This window comes from Polistes dominula, unplaced genomic scaffold, assembly GCF_049000335.1.
Source record: "Polistes dominula isolate Pdom_NZ unplaced genomic scaffold, Pdom_raw_medaka contig_24, whole genome shotgun sequence".
Classification (NCBI taxonomy): Eukaryota; Metazoa; Arthropoda; class Insecta; order Hymenoptera; family Vespidae; genus Polistes; species Polistes dominula.
The window spans coordinates 6,206,414-6,221,630 of NW_028301150.1; the positions used below are offsets into that span (position 1 = coordinate 6,206,414).

At 29.1% G+C, this 15,217-nt stretch overlaps 3 protein-coding genes across 3 annotated transcripts; 1 reads left to right on the plus strand and 2 right to left on the minus strand.

The window, feature by feature from the left end:
* Positions 1 to 1,605: 1,605 nt before the first annotated feature.
* LOC107066669 (uncharacterized) lies at positions 1,606 to 6,580 on the plus strand. Its single transcript, XM_015321510.2, has 5 exons — positions 1,606 to 4,309; positions 4,422 to 4,780; positions 4,911 to 5,072; positions 5,299 to 5,752; positions 6,416 to 6,580. The coding sequence occupies exons 1-5, from the start codon at positions 3,331 to 3,333 to the stop codon at positions 6,523 to 6,525; spliced, it is 2,064 nt and encodes a 687-aa protein (XP_015176996.1). The 5' UTR covers positions 1,606 to 3,330; the 3' UTR covers positions 6,526 to 6,580.
* A 95-nt stretch (positions 6,581 to 6,675) lies between these two features.
* On the minus strand, positions 6,676 to 9,047 carry GILT1 (Gamma-interferon-inducible lysosomal thiol reductase 1). Its single transcript, XM_015321288.2, has 5 exons — positions 8,872 to 9,047; positions 8,513 to 8,674; positions 7,979 to 8,179; positions 7,515 to 7,670; positions 6,676 to 7,427 (listed from the first exon to the last, which is right to left on the minus strand). The coding sequence occupies exons 1-5, from the start codon at positions 8,947 to 8,949 to the stop codon at positions 7,323 to 7,325; spliced, it is 702 nt and encodes a 233-aa protein (XP_015176774.1). The 5' UTR covers positions 8,950 to 9,047; the 3' UTR covers positions 6,676 to 7,322.
* A 1,131-nt stretch (positions 9,048 to 10,178) lies between these two features.
* Positions 10,179 to 15,077, minus strand: LOC107066556 (trimeric intracellular cation channel type 1B.1). The gene is made up of 7 exons (XM_015321286.2): positions 14,787 to 15,077; positions 13,320 to 13,476; positions 13,147 to 13,242; positions 12,997 to 13,085; positions 12,775 to 12,862; positions 12,571 to 12,691; positions 10,179 to 12,443 (listed from the first exon to the last, which is right to left on the minus strand). Exons 1-7 carry the CDS (start codon positions 14,905 to 14,907, stop codon positions 12,288 to 12,290), a joined length of 828 nt encoding a protein of 275 aa, XP_015176772.1. The 5' UTR covers positions 14,908 to 15,077; the 3' UTR covers positions 10,179 to 12,287.
* Between the last annotated feature and the right edge of the window lie 140 nt (positions 15,078 to 15,217).

The window sequence follows — 15,217 nt, forward strand, 5'->3', positions numbered from 1 at the left end:
GCAAAACAAATAATTGTGTGTGTGTGCACGTGTATGCGCGCGCGTGTGTGTTGTATTTTATTTGATTTTCTTTTTATTTTTTTTTCAGCTCTTTTCTGTTTTGCTTTTTATTTCTTTTTCAATGCATTTCCTAAGTTATTGCGTCCGTATGCGTTGCAAGATCAGAATCCTTTTTTTTTTAGTATGTTTACTTAAGAAGGGACCGTACACACATGCGGTGACTATACTCTGGACGAGGTTGACAGGTGCCTTGACAAAAAAGTACGGCCAAGAGAGAAAGAGAGAGAGAAAGAGAGAGCATAGTGTATGTATATAATGTAAGCATAGAGGGCTGGCACACCATATGTGCTACTCTATCACTTATCTACCCGTAATATGACGTATAAGCAACTGTAAGATGCAACTCTAAGATGTATGCTTGGGTGCAGGGAATGTCCTTATATATGGGGACGATGATCGATTTAATGTTTTACGATTACATATACATATAATACATATATATATATAAGAAAGATTATAATGCTTTAAAAAAATCTTCTTTTATTATATTGTTGTATACGTGCCAATAATTATAACAGTGGACTCTAAGTAAAAAGTTTTTTCAAAATTGATTTTTTTATTTATAATCTACTTGCATAAATAAAATGGTACGTATAATAGTATATATATACTATATGCATATGTAGTATATATATTAAATATTTATAACATATAATACATACAAATTATAGGCTACATATATTATCTATACAATCCTTTATAAAACACTATACAATTATATGTTATAAATACTTTCTATCTACAATAATTTTTAATAGCAATAGATTTTTTAGAAAATAATCAAACATTTTTCTAAATACTTTAATATTCATTGGTTATTCATTATTTATATAAAAATCATTGTAAAAAAATATGTAGAAAGATAAAGAGAAAGGGGTGGAAGGGGAATAATGCCCATGAAATAATAGTAGGCAGTAACATAAGCGAGAAGAGTGAACGACATATCCTCATGTGCGCGCGCGAAGAAGCTGTTGTTAATAAGCGACGCGTGTGCGGCAGCTGGTTTGACATTTTTTTGTTCTCCACCCGATTCTTGGGGCTCGAGCGACGAAAGATCATCCTGAGCACCCCTTTTTCATCCCTCCCTCTCTCCCTCCCTTACTTTCTCTTTCTGTTTTTCTTAGACTTCTCTATTTTCTCGAAATTAGTTCATCCACCGCACATCTAGTCATCTAGTCTACCCATGTATGTGAACTATTAAGTCTCCTCTTTATTCAAAATTCTTTTAGATCGTTGACACTTCTTATCTTTCGTTTTTCATGTATGTTCCCCCGAGTGTATTTGTGTAAGTATGTAATTCCATAAACAAAATTATTTCATATTTGATGAGACTTATACAAATGTTTTATATAAAATGTGAATTAAATGAACATTAATAAACTTGTTGACAAGTAATAAACCGTTTAAACATAGACCGATTGTTTTTTACCATCAACGATGATGAGAATTCAAGTGTAATATTTTGTGTGAAAGAAATACATATAATTAAAAAATAATTAGTTTATAATATTAAATAAAATGTAGAAAATAAATCGGTTGTTTATGAAAAATCCATTTTTGATTTGAGTAAGTAAAAGTAAAAGAAAATAGTGAGAGAAAAAAATACAATTCGGTGAATGAACGATAATAATTTGTAATTAATAATTATAAATAATTAATCTAAAATTGTTGAAATAATAAAAGGAATAATATAAGAATATTATTTTAAGATAAAAACCTCTTAAAAGTATTTTTTTCGAAGAGGCACACTTCGAATCTGACTTGGTTACAATAGAATGACAATCGAGTTGTAACTGTTTCGAATGGTTACAGGTATCTCGGAAATAATATGGAAAAACATTGTTAGATCATTTCAATCGTTTTAACAAAGTCATTGATCGTTTCTTAGATGTATTTTCCGTAAAATACAATTATTACTTTTTATTACATTTGCCAAAGAAGGATAGATATTGAAAAAATGACTTAATGTCAAACATCAAAAATTAGTGCCATACGTAAATTTAAGAACGTCAGCAGCTGTTATAAATTTTCTGTATATAAAATATGTTTTTTTTTAATTTGAATTATTATTTTTTTGTCATAGATATTGTTTATTTAAATTACTATTTAAAAAAAAAAAATTGATTTGCTCAGCATCTTGCCAGTTGGATACAGGGTTACGGTATAATATGTACCATCGTCAACATATATTGCGAATGAAAAGAATCAAAATAATGACTTATAAAAATGAATATGAAATAATAGAGAGGGGTTTCAAAGGGACAAGTGCATAGAACGTGTGTGCATGTTCTAGCAAATTCCCGCGTAAGAAGCCTGCAACAGCCACGCGAGTAGGCGGTGCTTAGGATTTCTTCTTGCGGTAGTCGTTGTATCCTCTCGAGGGTTCTTTCCTTATCGTCTTTAGAAGAAGCGGGGGAGAAGAAGAAGAAATCCCGAAGGAAGAGAGAATAGTAAAGAGAGGGGATACTTTAGGTTTGGTGTAAAAATGCGGTAGTATCTTCTTGTTCAGTCCTTGATAGTCTTCTTGCAGACGCGAGAAAGAGTAGAAATACTCTACAAACGTTACGACGATCGCTTCTTATCAATTCAGGGTCAAACACTGACTGCCGCGCTTGTACGAGCTATCGTCCCTATTTTTTTTTTTTGCTTCTTTTTCTTCTTCTTTTTTTTCTTGAGTTAATCATTTGCATCATCTTTTTCATCAGTTCGTTTCTTTTTGTTTCATTTATTTATTGAAAAATATAGTGATAGATAAAAAGAGAGAGAGAGAGAGAGAGAGAAAGAGATAGATAGATAGAGAGAAATAGAGTGAGATACATAGATAGGAGGTAAATAGATAAATAGAAAATATCTTATGCTAGTATACGTTTTGCTATACAAATAATAGATGAAAACTAAGGAATAATCAATCGAGAAGACGTTAGTGCTAGCAAAATTTCCATTTATCATATCTCGTCAACTCGCGACTGTGGCGCAAAATAGCGGTGATATTAAAATACGAAACGGGTGGTGTGTTTTATAACGCGATTTTTACAAGTAAGTGTATTCTAATCTTTGTTCTCGCTGTTCGACGACAACTGTATATACACTAATAACAACAAGAGACAAGTTGTACATTACAAAATCCCGTAGATATTAAAAAATATTACGAAATATAATATACATATTGCGCGCGCGCGCGAGCGCGCGATATAATCGAATGCATTGTCGTTGTTGGCGTTGTGACGTTTTGAAGAAAAAAAAAAGAGAAAATAAGTGTCTCGTACAGATATGCACCTACAGGATTATCTCGTCGTAGAAGACAAAAACGGGGAAAACGCTAGGCAACAACGTGTCTATTCGATAAACAGGATCGATCAAGAAGAATATCTTCTTGATTCGTCGTCTCCTTTGATAAGATCTACGATGAACGTTATTGGAAGCACACGAGAATCTTGTTGGGCCACTACTACTACTACTAGTACTACTAATGCTACTGCAACTACTACTAATCATCATCATCATCATCATCATCATCATTCCTCGCAAGTGGATAATAATATTGGATCACCAACGCCATTTTTATCTAATTCCGTTAATTCTTGCAATAAGAAAAATGATTGGGAAGAATTATCTGTTGCGATACAATATTCCGATCAACGTTCGGGCTCATTAAGCAATAACAGTAGTAACGAAGTAAACAATTGGGCCAACGAGATTACGAAAAATGGTGATTATTATGAAGACAAAACTAATGGAAGGCAAAGATTGCCATCGGTGGGAACGGCATTTTCATTTTCACGAGCTTTCGTATATCCCGATTATCAAGATTATCAGGATTATCAAGAGACAATAAGCACGAATTTAATTAACTCGATCAGTCCGCATAATCATCATAACGAAGAGTTTCAAGAACTTGGTAACACAATGCAAATTGCTACAAATGAATTTGATTTGAGTTTGATCCGAGGTGACCCAACTTCTTTGCTGGCCAACTTTGACTCATCATCATCTTCAGCTTCAACTTATTTGGAAGAATTACAAGATCCGTTTCAAAACGTTGATGGTCTTTGTTATGCCGTTGGTCATTTGGTGTCTTCGCAATCGAGTACTTTGTCCTCGATGAACTTTAATCAAGAAAATGTGATTAAAGAAAATCTTGGTAATCAGGTGGTTTTACCGCAAAACGAAGGATTGCTTCTTGCCGATCAACGTGTACCAAGATCTGACGTAATATCGAAGAACGAAGTTAGCGACAGATCGTCCTACGGTTAGTCACCATTTTTTATTTTCTTAAAGTGATCATTCCATTTGTAATATTTAATATTTTATTTAACAAATGGCATATATTATAGTTTATAAATAATAAATTTATTTATTAGATCGTGGAACTTCGATAGAAGAAAATAATTTCACATCGACTTATCAATGTCGATGGATAGATTGCGGAAGTGCATTTACGGAACAAGAAAGTCTTGTGAGACATATAGAAAGGCGGCACGTAGAATCATCCTCTTCTAACGCACATGGTCATGGACGACGTGTACAGAGGGACAGAGACAAAGAAAAAGATAGAGACGGTGACAATTCATACTTAGGACAAACAAGTGCACCGACAACTGGTCAAGATGAATTTGCTTGTCTTTGGCAAGGTTGTCCTCGTGCTAGACCATTCAACGCTAGGTACAAATTACTCATACATATGCGAGTGCACAGTGGGGAGAAGCCAAACAAATGCCCTGTAAGTTTAATCACACAAACATAAATGTGTTTACTCTATTTATATGTAATCATTATTATTTCATCATATTGAATCTAATTAAAATGTATTTATTACTTGTTTACTTACTATTAGAAAATTATTATTGCAGTTTGCTGGTTGTAAAAAAGCATTTTCTCGACTTGAAAATTTGAAAATTCATCAAAGATCGCATACTGGAGAGAAACCTTACGCATGTCAGCATCGTGGTTGTTCGAAAGCTTTTAGCAATAGTAGCGATCGAGCTAAACATCAGAGGACTCATTACGATACGGTACGATATTTATATTGATCTTACAATTAGAAAGATATACATATAGTCAAGTATATATGTGTATCATCGTGTAATTAGCATGTGTTACGGTATCTTTTTAATAGTATGTACACTATGGTACTTTTGTAGTAATGGGCACCATATATTATGGTATTATACTTTCTACCCTATAACAAAAAATACCTTAAATTGGAACCATAATTACATTTAATATACTTCATTATAGAAACCTTATGCTTGCCAAGTAAGTGGATGCGGTAAGCGTTACACGGATCCATCGAGCTTAAGAAAGCATGCAAAAAATCATGCAGAACCAACAACCCCATTATTGACATTACCAACGACCACGTTGGATAATAAAATATCTATCGATTATAATAATTCATCCAACGCAATTACGGAACATCGTAAAGATGCAACAACGTTTGACGTTGCAAAATTACATCAAATACGACAAACAAGCAGTCCGCCAACCTCAACAAATTACAGATCATTCAAAAGTTCGGAATCTTGTCGAGAAGATGAAATTGATTTACTTTACACTAATTTGTATGAAAGTGAAAGAGTACCTTCCGTTTCTTTAGATAGCAATCATCAAGAATATGTGCCAATAGAATACATGAAACGTTTTCTCATCGAAGACATAAATAATGCTCAAAATGATTGTAACAATACTGGCGGTAAGATTTTTGATATATTTGTTTTTTATTATATACAAATCCATTGATTGATATTATATTTATATGCATATTGTTAAAAAAAAAGAGAAGAGAGAAAAAGAAAAATTATATTCGTAAGGATGTTTATGGTAAGACTTATGGCACGTGCTCGTGATTCCTTTTGATTGGTAAAAAGTAACACATACGTGGAATGACGTTAACGGCTAAGTAAGACGATGACGACACGACAAAGACAACGATTAACAATAAGACGATGACAATAACACTGGTGCAGCACGCTTGCTCGGTCGTTCATATTTAATCTCAGAGGAGGTTTGCCGCTTTATACTTGTGTACCCCACACCGAGTCTTAAAATAATATTCTTCACTTTTTTGTCCAACCCTAAGAACGTACGCTCACGCACGCGCCAAAACGGTCCACATAATGGACACGTGTAACACACGCGTGTACTTTTAGAATTCGATGCTTTATCTTCTTGGTATATCAACAAAAAAAAAAGAAAGAAAAGAAAAGGAAAAAAAAACCCAATGTAAATCGATGTTTCAATCGATCGATTTAGCTTCAAAATTTATATACGATTTTGCATAGAATTCATGGGATTATTTTTCTATCGTTTATGTTTAATGTTAAACCTATAATATTACGATTTTATTTTCTTACAGGATATGGTTCGATCGACTACGTTCCTGATTTTCAAGAACTTGGTTCTGACATAGAAAAAGAATTTCTTGAATTGAGTAATCTCAACGATGCCGTATTTATCGACGTTTAATGTTTCATATTTTATTTTTTTAATATAATTGTATTTTTTTATATTGATATATATATAACAAAAGATCATTTTATTTTATTATTATTATTGTTATTGTTATTGTATAAAAGCAAACATGGGGTATTTGCAAAAACCCGATCTCGTGCCGCATTTACTAAAGACTCTTGTTTTTCTTTTTATTATTATTATTTTTTTAATGATGGTAGCAATAGTAATAGTATTAATAATAATAGTAATAATAACATATATAATTTTACGTCGTATATGTACAAGATGAGATAAACGTCGCTTTCCCCAGAGAATCGTTTATCTAAGTAATTTGTTCGTACTTTGCACAGCTGTATAAATTATGGCTAGAGTATAGCTGATATTTTAATATAACTTTTTAATCGTTATCAAAATAAATGACTAATTAACCAAGGAAAAAAGAGCTTTTGTGATGTAATATTTAATGAAAACATAATTAAAGCAAAAAAGTTGTAATAGCTAATTTTTAAAAATGGGAAAAAAGACTTTTTTATTTCATCCTGTATATTAGAAAAAAGATCGTATATATTTTTGTACATAGATGTACTTGTATGTATACATATATATATATATATATATATATATATATATATATATATCTTACGAAAAATAAAAATACATAATAGTATGCATGTACAATATTAAATATTACAACAATGATATTCGTTTACCTTAATTACATCTTTTTTCTGTTCTTTCCATCGTACACGAAAACTTAACTGTATAGAAGTATTTTTTATCTCTTTTTTTATATTTTTGTGTTTTTTAACTTAAAACGTCGAACAAGTCGAAAGTTTTTCGTTATCAGATAAGAGGCTGCAAATTAATTGCAAGAAATTGCTCAACGCGGCATCTTGATTTTCTTTCGAATAAACCTGTTGAAAAGATTCATACGATATAGGGATAAACATTTATGTGATATTTAGATAAAAAATGTAAATCATAATGATTCCTATACTTACTCCGTTAATTATTATTGTTGGAACGAATGAAAGAGGTGGATTGAGAGCCGACGTTTTATCGCCGTTAATAGCAAGCAAATTGTCTGCTACAGGACTTTTAATGCATTCTGATATAAGCTTACGTGTTTCTTCCTTCAAATTTTGTTTCGTTGCGCACTGAAAATAGAATAAATGAAATATTTTTTAGTTTATCAATTAAAACATTTTATTTACGTCATACAGTACTTATTAAATATTAATAACATGCAATTATTTATTTGAAGATATTAATTAAACATTGACACTAATTAATCCGTTAATTTTGTAGGAAAACCGATTAATGATAATTAATTAATTGATTGACACAGTAATTTGATATTTAATGAAATAAAATAAAAATTATTATCATACGATCAATCAAGTAATAAATTACAATAAAAATAGGATAATAATAATAAAAATGAAAAGAATAAAATTGAACTTACAGTTTCAACAGCACTTGGTGGATATTTATCGCTCATAGTGCAACCGATTAAATTAACTATTTGATCTTGTCGTTCATTTTCTTCGTAATAATTCGTTTCTGTGGCATGAATAGCACAGGCTTGTGCTTTGTTACCAAGGCATTCGGAAGATCCGTGTTGGCACGAAAAATGCCATAAACCGGTTTCAGAATCGCGTGATTGCTAAATGTTATATTTGAGATAAGTCAATCGAAAAGTAAAATTGATGATGACCTTCATCTTTTTAAAGCGATAAGAAAATTATCAATAATATTATATTATTATTTTCATTTACGGAAAAATAATTTTACATTATTATATATATAAATGTTGTAAAATCTAAATTCTTGTATATTATTCAGGGTACATTTAAAAATTAAGCATATTTAAAAACAACAAATTTTTTTTTAACGAAATGAAAAAAGGAATATATAAATCATTAAGTATTTTTTCTTGTTATTTAGAGTATATCACAAAGGAATGTTAGAAATAAGATATTTACTCGTTATCGCTTACCGTTGCTTTACCGTACGGAATGAGAGTAATATTAAGATATTTTTTCAAGAACGGGTAACTGGGTACGAGTTGATCCTTTATCCATCTCATACTATCACCGCATAGTGATTCGTAGTAAACATGAACGTTTACGAGTGTTGGTTTTAATTCATCGCCGGATACCTGAGAATTCGTACAAAGTAGGATCAATGAATTTTATATGGCCATGTGCTACTTTACTTTAGAGAACATAATAAAATCAAGTATTTATACAGATCATTTTTCAATGGATAATTATAATATTCATAATAATTTAAATATTAAATTTAGATATATGAAAAAAATCATATATTAAAAGAAATCTTATATTAAATACATACCAAGGTCACATCATTGGAAAACGTAAAGAATGCGGTGATAAACAGCAAGCATCTCGGATTGAACAGGTTGCACTGCATGGTTCTTCTGATTGATAACAGAGAGTGGACAGAGGTTTAAACTTGCCTGCGTTCTTGTCCTACTGCGAGTAGGCACTAAAAGTGGAGGGAGTAGTTACGAAAAGTTTTAGAGAGGGAGAAAGATAGGAGATTGGAAAAAGAGAAAGGAAAGAGAAAACGGCTTGATGGAAAAGGAGAGACGGGAGCAGAATTAGAATAAGAGAGAGAAAGAGAAAGGAGAAGGTGGGAGGGGGCGGGGAGGAGAATGAAACTAGAAAGGTCAAAATGAAACCAGACAACAAAAAAAGAAAATATCTAATATTGGAATGTATTAGCATACTCTGCTAAATGAATGTCATCATGTATCCTATTTGTTTTATTGTTAGTCATCCTTAAGATTATCTTAATATTTCTTTCCTTATTTTTATTTTTATTTTTTTCTTCGTCGAATTAAATTTCTTTAATGTTAGATAGCTGTATAAATGTAATCTATATATATAATATTAGTTTTCTATAAGACATATTAAATGTCAACGCATGAAAAATTCACATTATATGTAAGAGCAGGTAAGTAAGTGGTACTTGCATTCGTACAAATAATAGTCTCTATAATTACGTTTTCTTTCTATGTACGGTTATATTTACGTAACACCAATACTTGATTCCCAACCTGACGAAGTCAAAGATTTTCATTTTTCTCAGGTATGACCTGTCGAGTAAATAACTTTCTCACGACATTTTACCGTGAGAAAAAAATTCTTTATAAGATTTTACAACCGAGTCTCCTAAAAGTTCCTTTTTAGAGATTGGAACGTTTACTTTATAATCGTTTTTTATTTTCTTCGTGTTAAAAAAAAATTTCTCTCTGATGTATTATAGCAGATAATTATGATTACGTAATAAAGTGTGATATTCTTAATATTTCATAATCATTAATCAATCTTAATAAACTTTCGAGATTTAAACGTAAATGAGTTGCGTTGACTTTTTGAAAAATAACCGTTTATTCAGAAGATCGAAACTAGTGCCATCTGTATGTACGCAGGCAAATTACTTAACCATTATTTAACCAATAAGAAGTCACAATTTTAGGTGCGTGAAATATTCGTAATTGTTTGAATTTAAAAATTGTACGAATTTATTGAATTGACTTTTTTTAAATCATAATCTCTTTTGTTTTTCGATTTAATCGAATAAATAAATTACAGGATCTATTGTTTATATATAAATAAAAGAAAAATTCTATAGAATTAACCTAGAAATATTATTTTTATTTGGTTAAAGATTTTTTGTTGGTGTTAAATAGTATATGGTATATCATAAAATTATGGCGCTATTAATAATAACGATAAAATTTGTTTAAAAACCTATGTTCACTTTTGCATCTGTATGATTTTCGCTTATTGTATAATATGTCTTGATAATACTTAATTTATTAAAATATTATATTAATATGCATATATATATATACTATTTATATGTCCATTTGGGTAACTTATAATAATAAAACTGTAAAATAATAAATTAGGATATATAGGGTGTTTTAAAATATGTGGAGATAACTTTAAGAGCGTTCGTATCGAGCGTGTGATTAGAAAAATTATTTTTTTCTTATTTCAACAAACTGAACTAGCCCTGAAGTTGTACGCACATATCTTAAGTCACCCCGTGTACACATTTAAGGCACTACTATAGATAGTACTGGTAGATATATTTAAATCATATCAATAATATATTATCATTATTGGTAACTTTATAGATTGTTATTGCAATAATATTACTAGATTTAATTCTAAATTTAAATGACTGTCATGCTCGTGTCGAAAGGAACAAAGTTCTACCTCGAAGTCGTTGCGAAGATTGTTTTGTCTAATTAAGAAAATCAGTACGATCGTTTGCGAAATACAGTGCAAATTTAATCAGACTAAACACACGAATATATGGAAGAAAAAAAATTTATATATATATATATAAAATACACTGCTCTATAAATAAAATTTTTTTTTAATTTGATAGATCGTAATGTAATTGTCATTCGTATGTCTGTAATGATCGTACATAAAATTAAAAATGTTGAAATATTATTTGTTCGTAAATAAAGTTTTCTATATACTTCGACAAATTGTAAATACGTAGAATATATACGACGTCTATAAAATACACATATAATATTTATAATAATTATCGTACAAATGACAACACATATTGTCTATTATTTTTAATTAACATGTTACGATATACGCAAGCATTTTATTTTATTCATAAACATGATATTGTATTTAAGAAGTTTAAGGGTTTAAGTGTTTAACGTGGATGTGACATACTTTTTGTTTATAAATTTTAACAAAGTAGTATAAAAGTTTTCTCATTCCTCTTATCGTTTAATTCTGTATAGAATGCAATACTAGGAAGTATTTGGTTTTCTTTAATAGAGTTATTGTTAAGATATATTTTTTTATATATATGTATATGTAATATGTCATATTCATAAGAATCACTCTATATGTTAAATTAATTTTTGCACTTATATGTATATGATAAAAAGCGCATCATCCCTAAACCCTTGCATTATAATTTAACGCGTAAAACTGCATGTCAAAATTAATGCTATATTCAATGCTTCTTACATTCGGCTCGTAAGATTCATAAGTATCACCAGTCTTACGCGTTATTATAGTGCAAGGAGTTAAATAGATTTACACTTGTATATGGAATAGTACAAAAACTACTATTTGTATTATAGAACATACAATAGGAAATATCAATTCAGGTAACAAATCATTATTTTAAAAATATTCATTAGTTTGAGACGAACGAAAATGTAGAAGAAAAAGAAGAAGAATAAAGACAAAAATATAGAACGTAATTCGTCGAATAATTGAAATAAATAATTAATAAGTTAAGTTAAAAATCAGGACACTATATATATATATATATATATATATATATTCAATAATATTGCACATAAGAATAAGTTAATATGATGATTTAAAATATTTTTTCGTCTATTTGTAAAAAGAATTAATATTAGCAGTCTATCGAGTTCTTACGTCAGACTGTTTTTTTTTAAACGAGCCGTTTCTCTTTGGTTTGATTAACATTAAAACACGTACGATTAAGAATTAGTATACCTTTTTAGCTTTTTGACGATTTGTCAAAGGTCTTTTTTTTTAAATTATGCATATAATTTGACTAAAATTCAATCAAATTATTATTCTTAATCTTGATTATCATTTAACGAAAGCGTTATTTTGCTTTTTCTTTTTTTACAGATATTGTGATTATCTGCGTCAAGAAATAATCCATAAAAACTGTATACGAGAAACAGTTGAAAGGATATTTGAATATTTTGTAAATACTTAATTTGTTTTCTTAGCGTCCGCTTTATCGTCTTTTGCTTGAGCTCGGCCAAATAATTTAGCGAGCGAATCCCAAATTCCTCCCAGAAATAGGGCGCAGAATAGATTTTCAAAGGGTACGAACGGATCATGAATGCCAAGTAAAATGGAAGATAGCTGTAAAAAAGATTATATAAAATATTAATAATAATAATTAAAAAAAAAAAAAAATTATAATAATAATAACAATACTTATCTATTTTTTTTCCTTTAAAAAATGAATGTTATCTAAAGCTTATCTTACCTTGAAATAGACTAAGAAAATGACTATGCCAAAGTATACCAGTGCATGAGGCGCAGATATAAGAGCTGTTTTTTTATCTAATACAAATATAATTGATGCAACCATGGATGCTTTAGTTGGGCTGAAATATAAATCAAATTTTTTAACATTACGATACTCAATATATTTCATAACATTTATATTGACAAAAATATAGAAACGTACAAGCTAGGTTGCATAAATTCCATAGCGGTAGGTGTCCATACTCCACGTATGAGTCGTTCAAAAAGTTTTGTAAATCCAGCACCATTACCTACAAAATATATTATTCATTATTAGTGTATATTATGTATACATATATACATATATACTATATGTATGATATGTATATATATATATCATTATTTGAACATCTTTTAATTTATCATTAATGAAAGAAAGCGGTACCTTTAAGCGTTCCAATTAGTATCATGATGAGGTACGCATTCGGATAGAGTTTTCCTGCATGAGTTACTCCATCATAAATTTTTTTACATCTACAAGAAGGAAATAAATATTATTCATTTGTTAAGTTTGTTAATAAAATTGTAAATGTACCTGTATATCTCCTTCATTCCAGAACACACAATTTTCACCGGTAAAAATTTAGCTACTTTGTATCCAATATCAAATGGTGTATAAAATACTATATACCTAGAAAAAATATATATTTAGTAAGAATAAATCATGAATATATTTTAATAAAGGTATATTATGTTATGTATACTAACCAAACAACGGTTGCAACTATAACTTGCGGTGTGTTTTTTAATGGCGCTAAAATTGGTTCGCCTAGTAATCCGTTGCAAAGCATACTGCTTGCAAATACAACTAGCATCGTTGAGAGCCAACATGATAATGGATGCTTTCTTGAGAAAGCTTGCGCACCTGTCGTATCAAAAAATAATAACATACATTATAATTGAACTCTTTTTTTATACCAACAATAACATTAATAATAATAATAATAATAATAATAATAATAATAATAATAATAATAATAATAATAATAATAATATTTCTGTAAGATTAAAGTTTGAGGATTAATTTTTAAAAGCTTAAACTTAATTAGGTGCAAAATAAAAAGCATAAAATTGTATTAAATTACGTTAGCTGTTAGACACAAGAAGAAAATATGACAGTGACTTCCTTGAATTGAATTGAATTTCATTTTTTTTAAGGAAATATCGTTAACAATGACATCCTTCGTGCTTGATTGAAAGTTATTGAGAAATCATTTTCTATTATTCAGGGTAACATAGACATTATGTAATTTGTCCATAGTGGCGTTAAGTATAATACTTTAAAAAATTCACATATTTTATGTTATTATTAAACAACACACAACTATATTACCTGCTAATAAAAAAAATAATAATTATAAAAAATGTTAATAAAAAATAACAAAACATTATATCAAATCTTCAAGCAATACGACCACACTTATGACTATTTTTATTCAATTTAAAAAAAAATTACAAATAAATAATTAAATAAAAAATAATTGGAAAATATCGATTATATATTAAATACGCACTCAACAAAATATAAATAACGTCAATATATTTAATATCATAAAATTGATTAAAAAAATATAAAATTTGGAATTTTCTCTAATATTTAACATAATTATATAAGATTCTTTCGCACACGACAAACATGCTAGATTAAAATACATAATATTATCTTTATAGCAGTATTCTGAAAATAGATTCCACAAATTGGACACTTTACTTAATTATAGTCATGCTATGAGATTTAATCTAATACATTTTGGCCTTAAATTATTTATTTTTATTATTTCAATACATTTTAATAAATAATAATAATAATAAAAATAATAATAATAATTATTATTATTATAATAAAACGAAAATAATAATAAAGGATAATTAAATAAAATTTTTTAATTAAATATAAATCACAGATAAAATTAATATTTTTATTAAATAAAAAATACAACGTATAAAATAATGTAAAAGTAAGTAAAAAAAATTGTTTAGAATAATTAAAAGGAATATTTTCGAAATAACGAAATTTTATTATACATTTTCGTAATAATAATAAGATAATGATATAATGTGTTAGATGATCAAGTTTGTCGTGAAAATGATTAGAGAGTACCGTAGAAGCTATCTCGGGGCATAAGCTCGGTGAGATCTTTAAATTTAGATTTAGTCTGGTAGGCTAGGACTTACCGGGTCCCAAATCCTCTCTGACGTGTAAAGCACAAAGTAAAGAATGAGCGATGTCGAAGTATGGAAACATTTTTAATTTAATGACCTGATTGGCCATATCCAGGAACGCTTCAGCATCCATTTTCCTTGATTTTACTGATTTTACTGATTTTATTGCTTTTTTATTACCTTAATGAGTCTAAGCCGATTTGTATTATTTTTAAAAAAGACTACGTAGTACCCGCGTAACGACGCGTCGTCTGATAGAATTACTCGTCGTCTGCTAGCAATGGCACACGATTGCGGCAACTTGAAAAAAAAAACAAAAAAAATAATAGAAAAGGGAAAGTACATTCTTATCGAAATCAGTTTACATTCGCGTTGGAGTTGATATTCTTTTCCGAGAGATGACGGTATATTTGTGAAGAGAACTTCCTTACCGATAGACGATA

What these genes read in the sequence shown, in the direction of transcription:
- LOC107066669 (XM_015321510.2), top strand. Translation starts at nt 3,331, where the DNA reads ATGCACCTACAGGATTATCTCGTCGTAGAAGACAAAAACGGGGAAAAC. An exon ending in AGAAGCCAAACAAATGCCCT is followed by an intron (nt 4,781 to 4,910) that starts GTAAGTTTAATC and finishes TTATTATTGCAG; the next exon opens with TTTGCTGGTTGTAAAAAAGC. An exon ending in AGAGGACTCATTACGATACG is followed by an intron (nt 5,073 to 5,298) that starts GTACGATATTTA and finishes ACTTCATTATAG; the next exon opens with AAACCTTATGCTTGCCAAGT.
- GILT1 (XM_015321288.2), bottom strand. Translation starts at nt 8,949, where the DNA reads ATGCAGTGCAACCTGTTCAATCCGAGATGCTTGCTGTTTATCACCGCA. An exon ending in TTCCGTACGGTAAAGCAACG is followed by an intron (nt 8,180 to 8,512) that starts GTAAGCGATAAC and finishes TATAACATTTAG; the next exon opens with CAATCACGCGATTCTGAAAC. An exon ending in CACCAAGTGCTGTTGAAACT is followed by an intron (nt 7,671 to 7,978) that starts GTAAGTTCAATT and finishes TTCTATTTTCAG; the next exon opens with TGCGCAACGAAACAAAATTT.
- LOC107066556 (XM_015321286.2), bottom strand. Translation starts at nt 14,907, where the DNA reads ATGGATGCTGAAGCGTTCCTGGATATGGCCAATCAGGTCATTAAATTA. An exon ending in ATAGTTGCAACCGTTGTTTG is followed by an intron (nt 13,243 to 13,319) that starts GTTAGTATACAT and finishes TATTTTTTCTAG; the next exon opens with GTATATAGTATTTTATACAC. An exon ending in TTTTCTTAGTCTATTTCAAG is followed by an intron (nt 12,444 to 12,570) that starts GTAAGATAAGCT and finishes TCTTTTTTACAG; the next exon opens with CTATCTTCCATTTTACTTGG.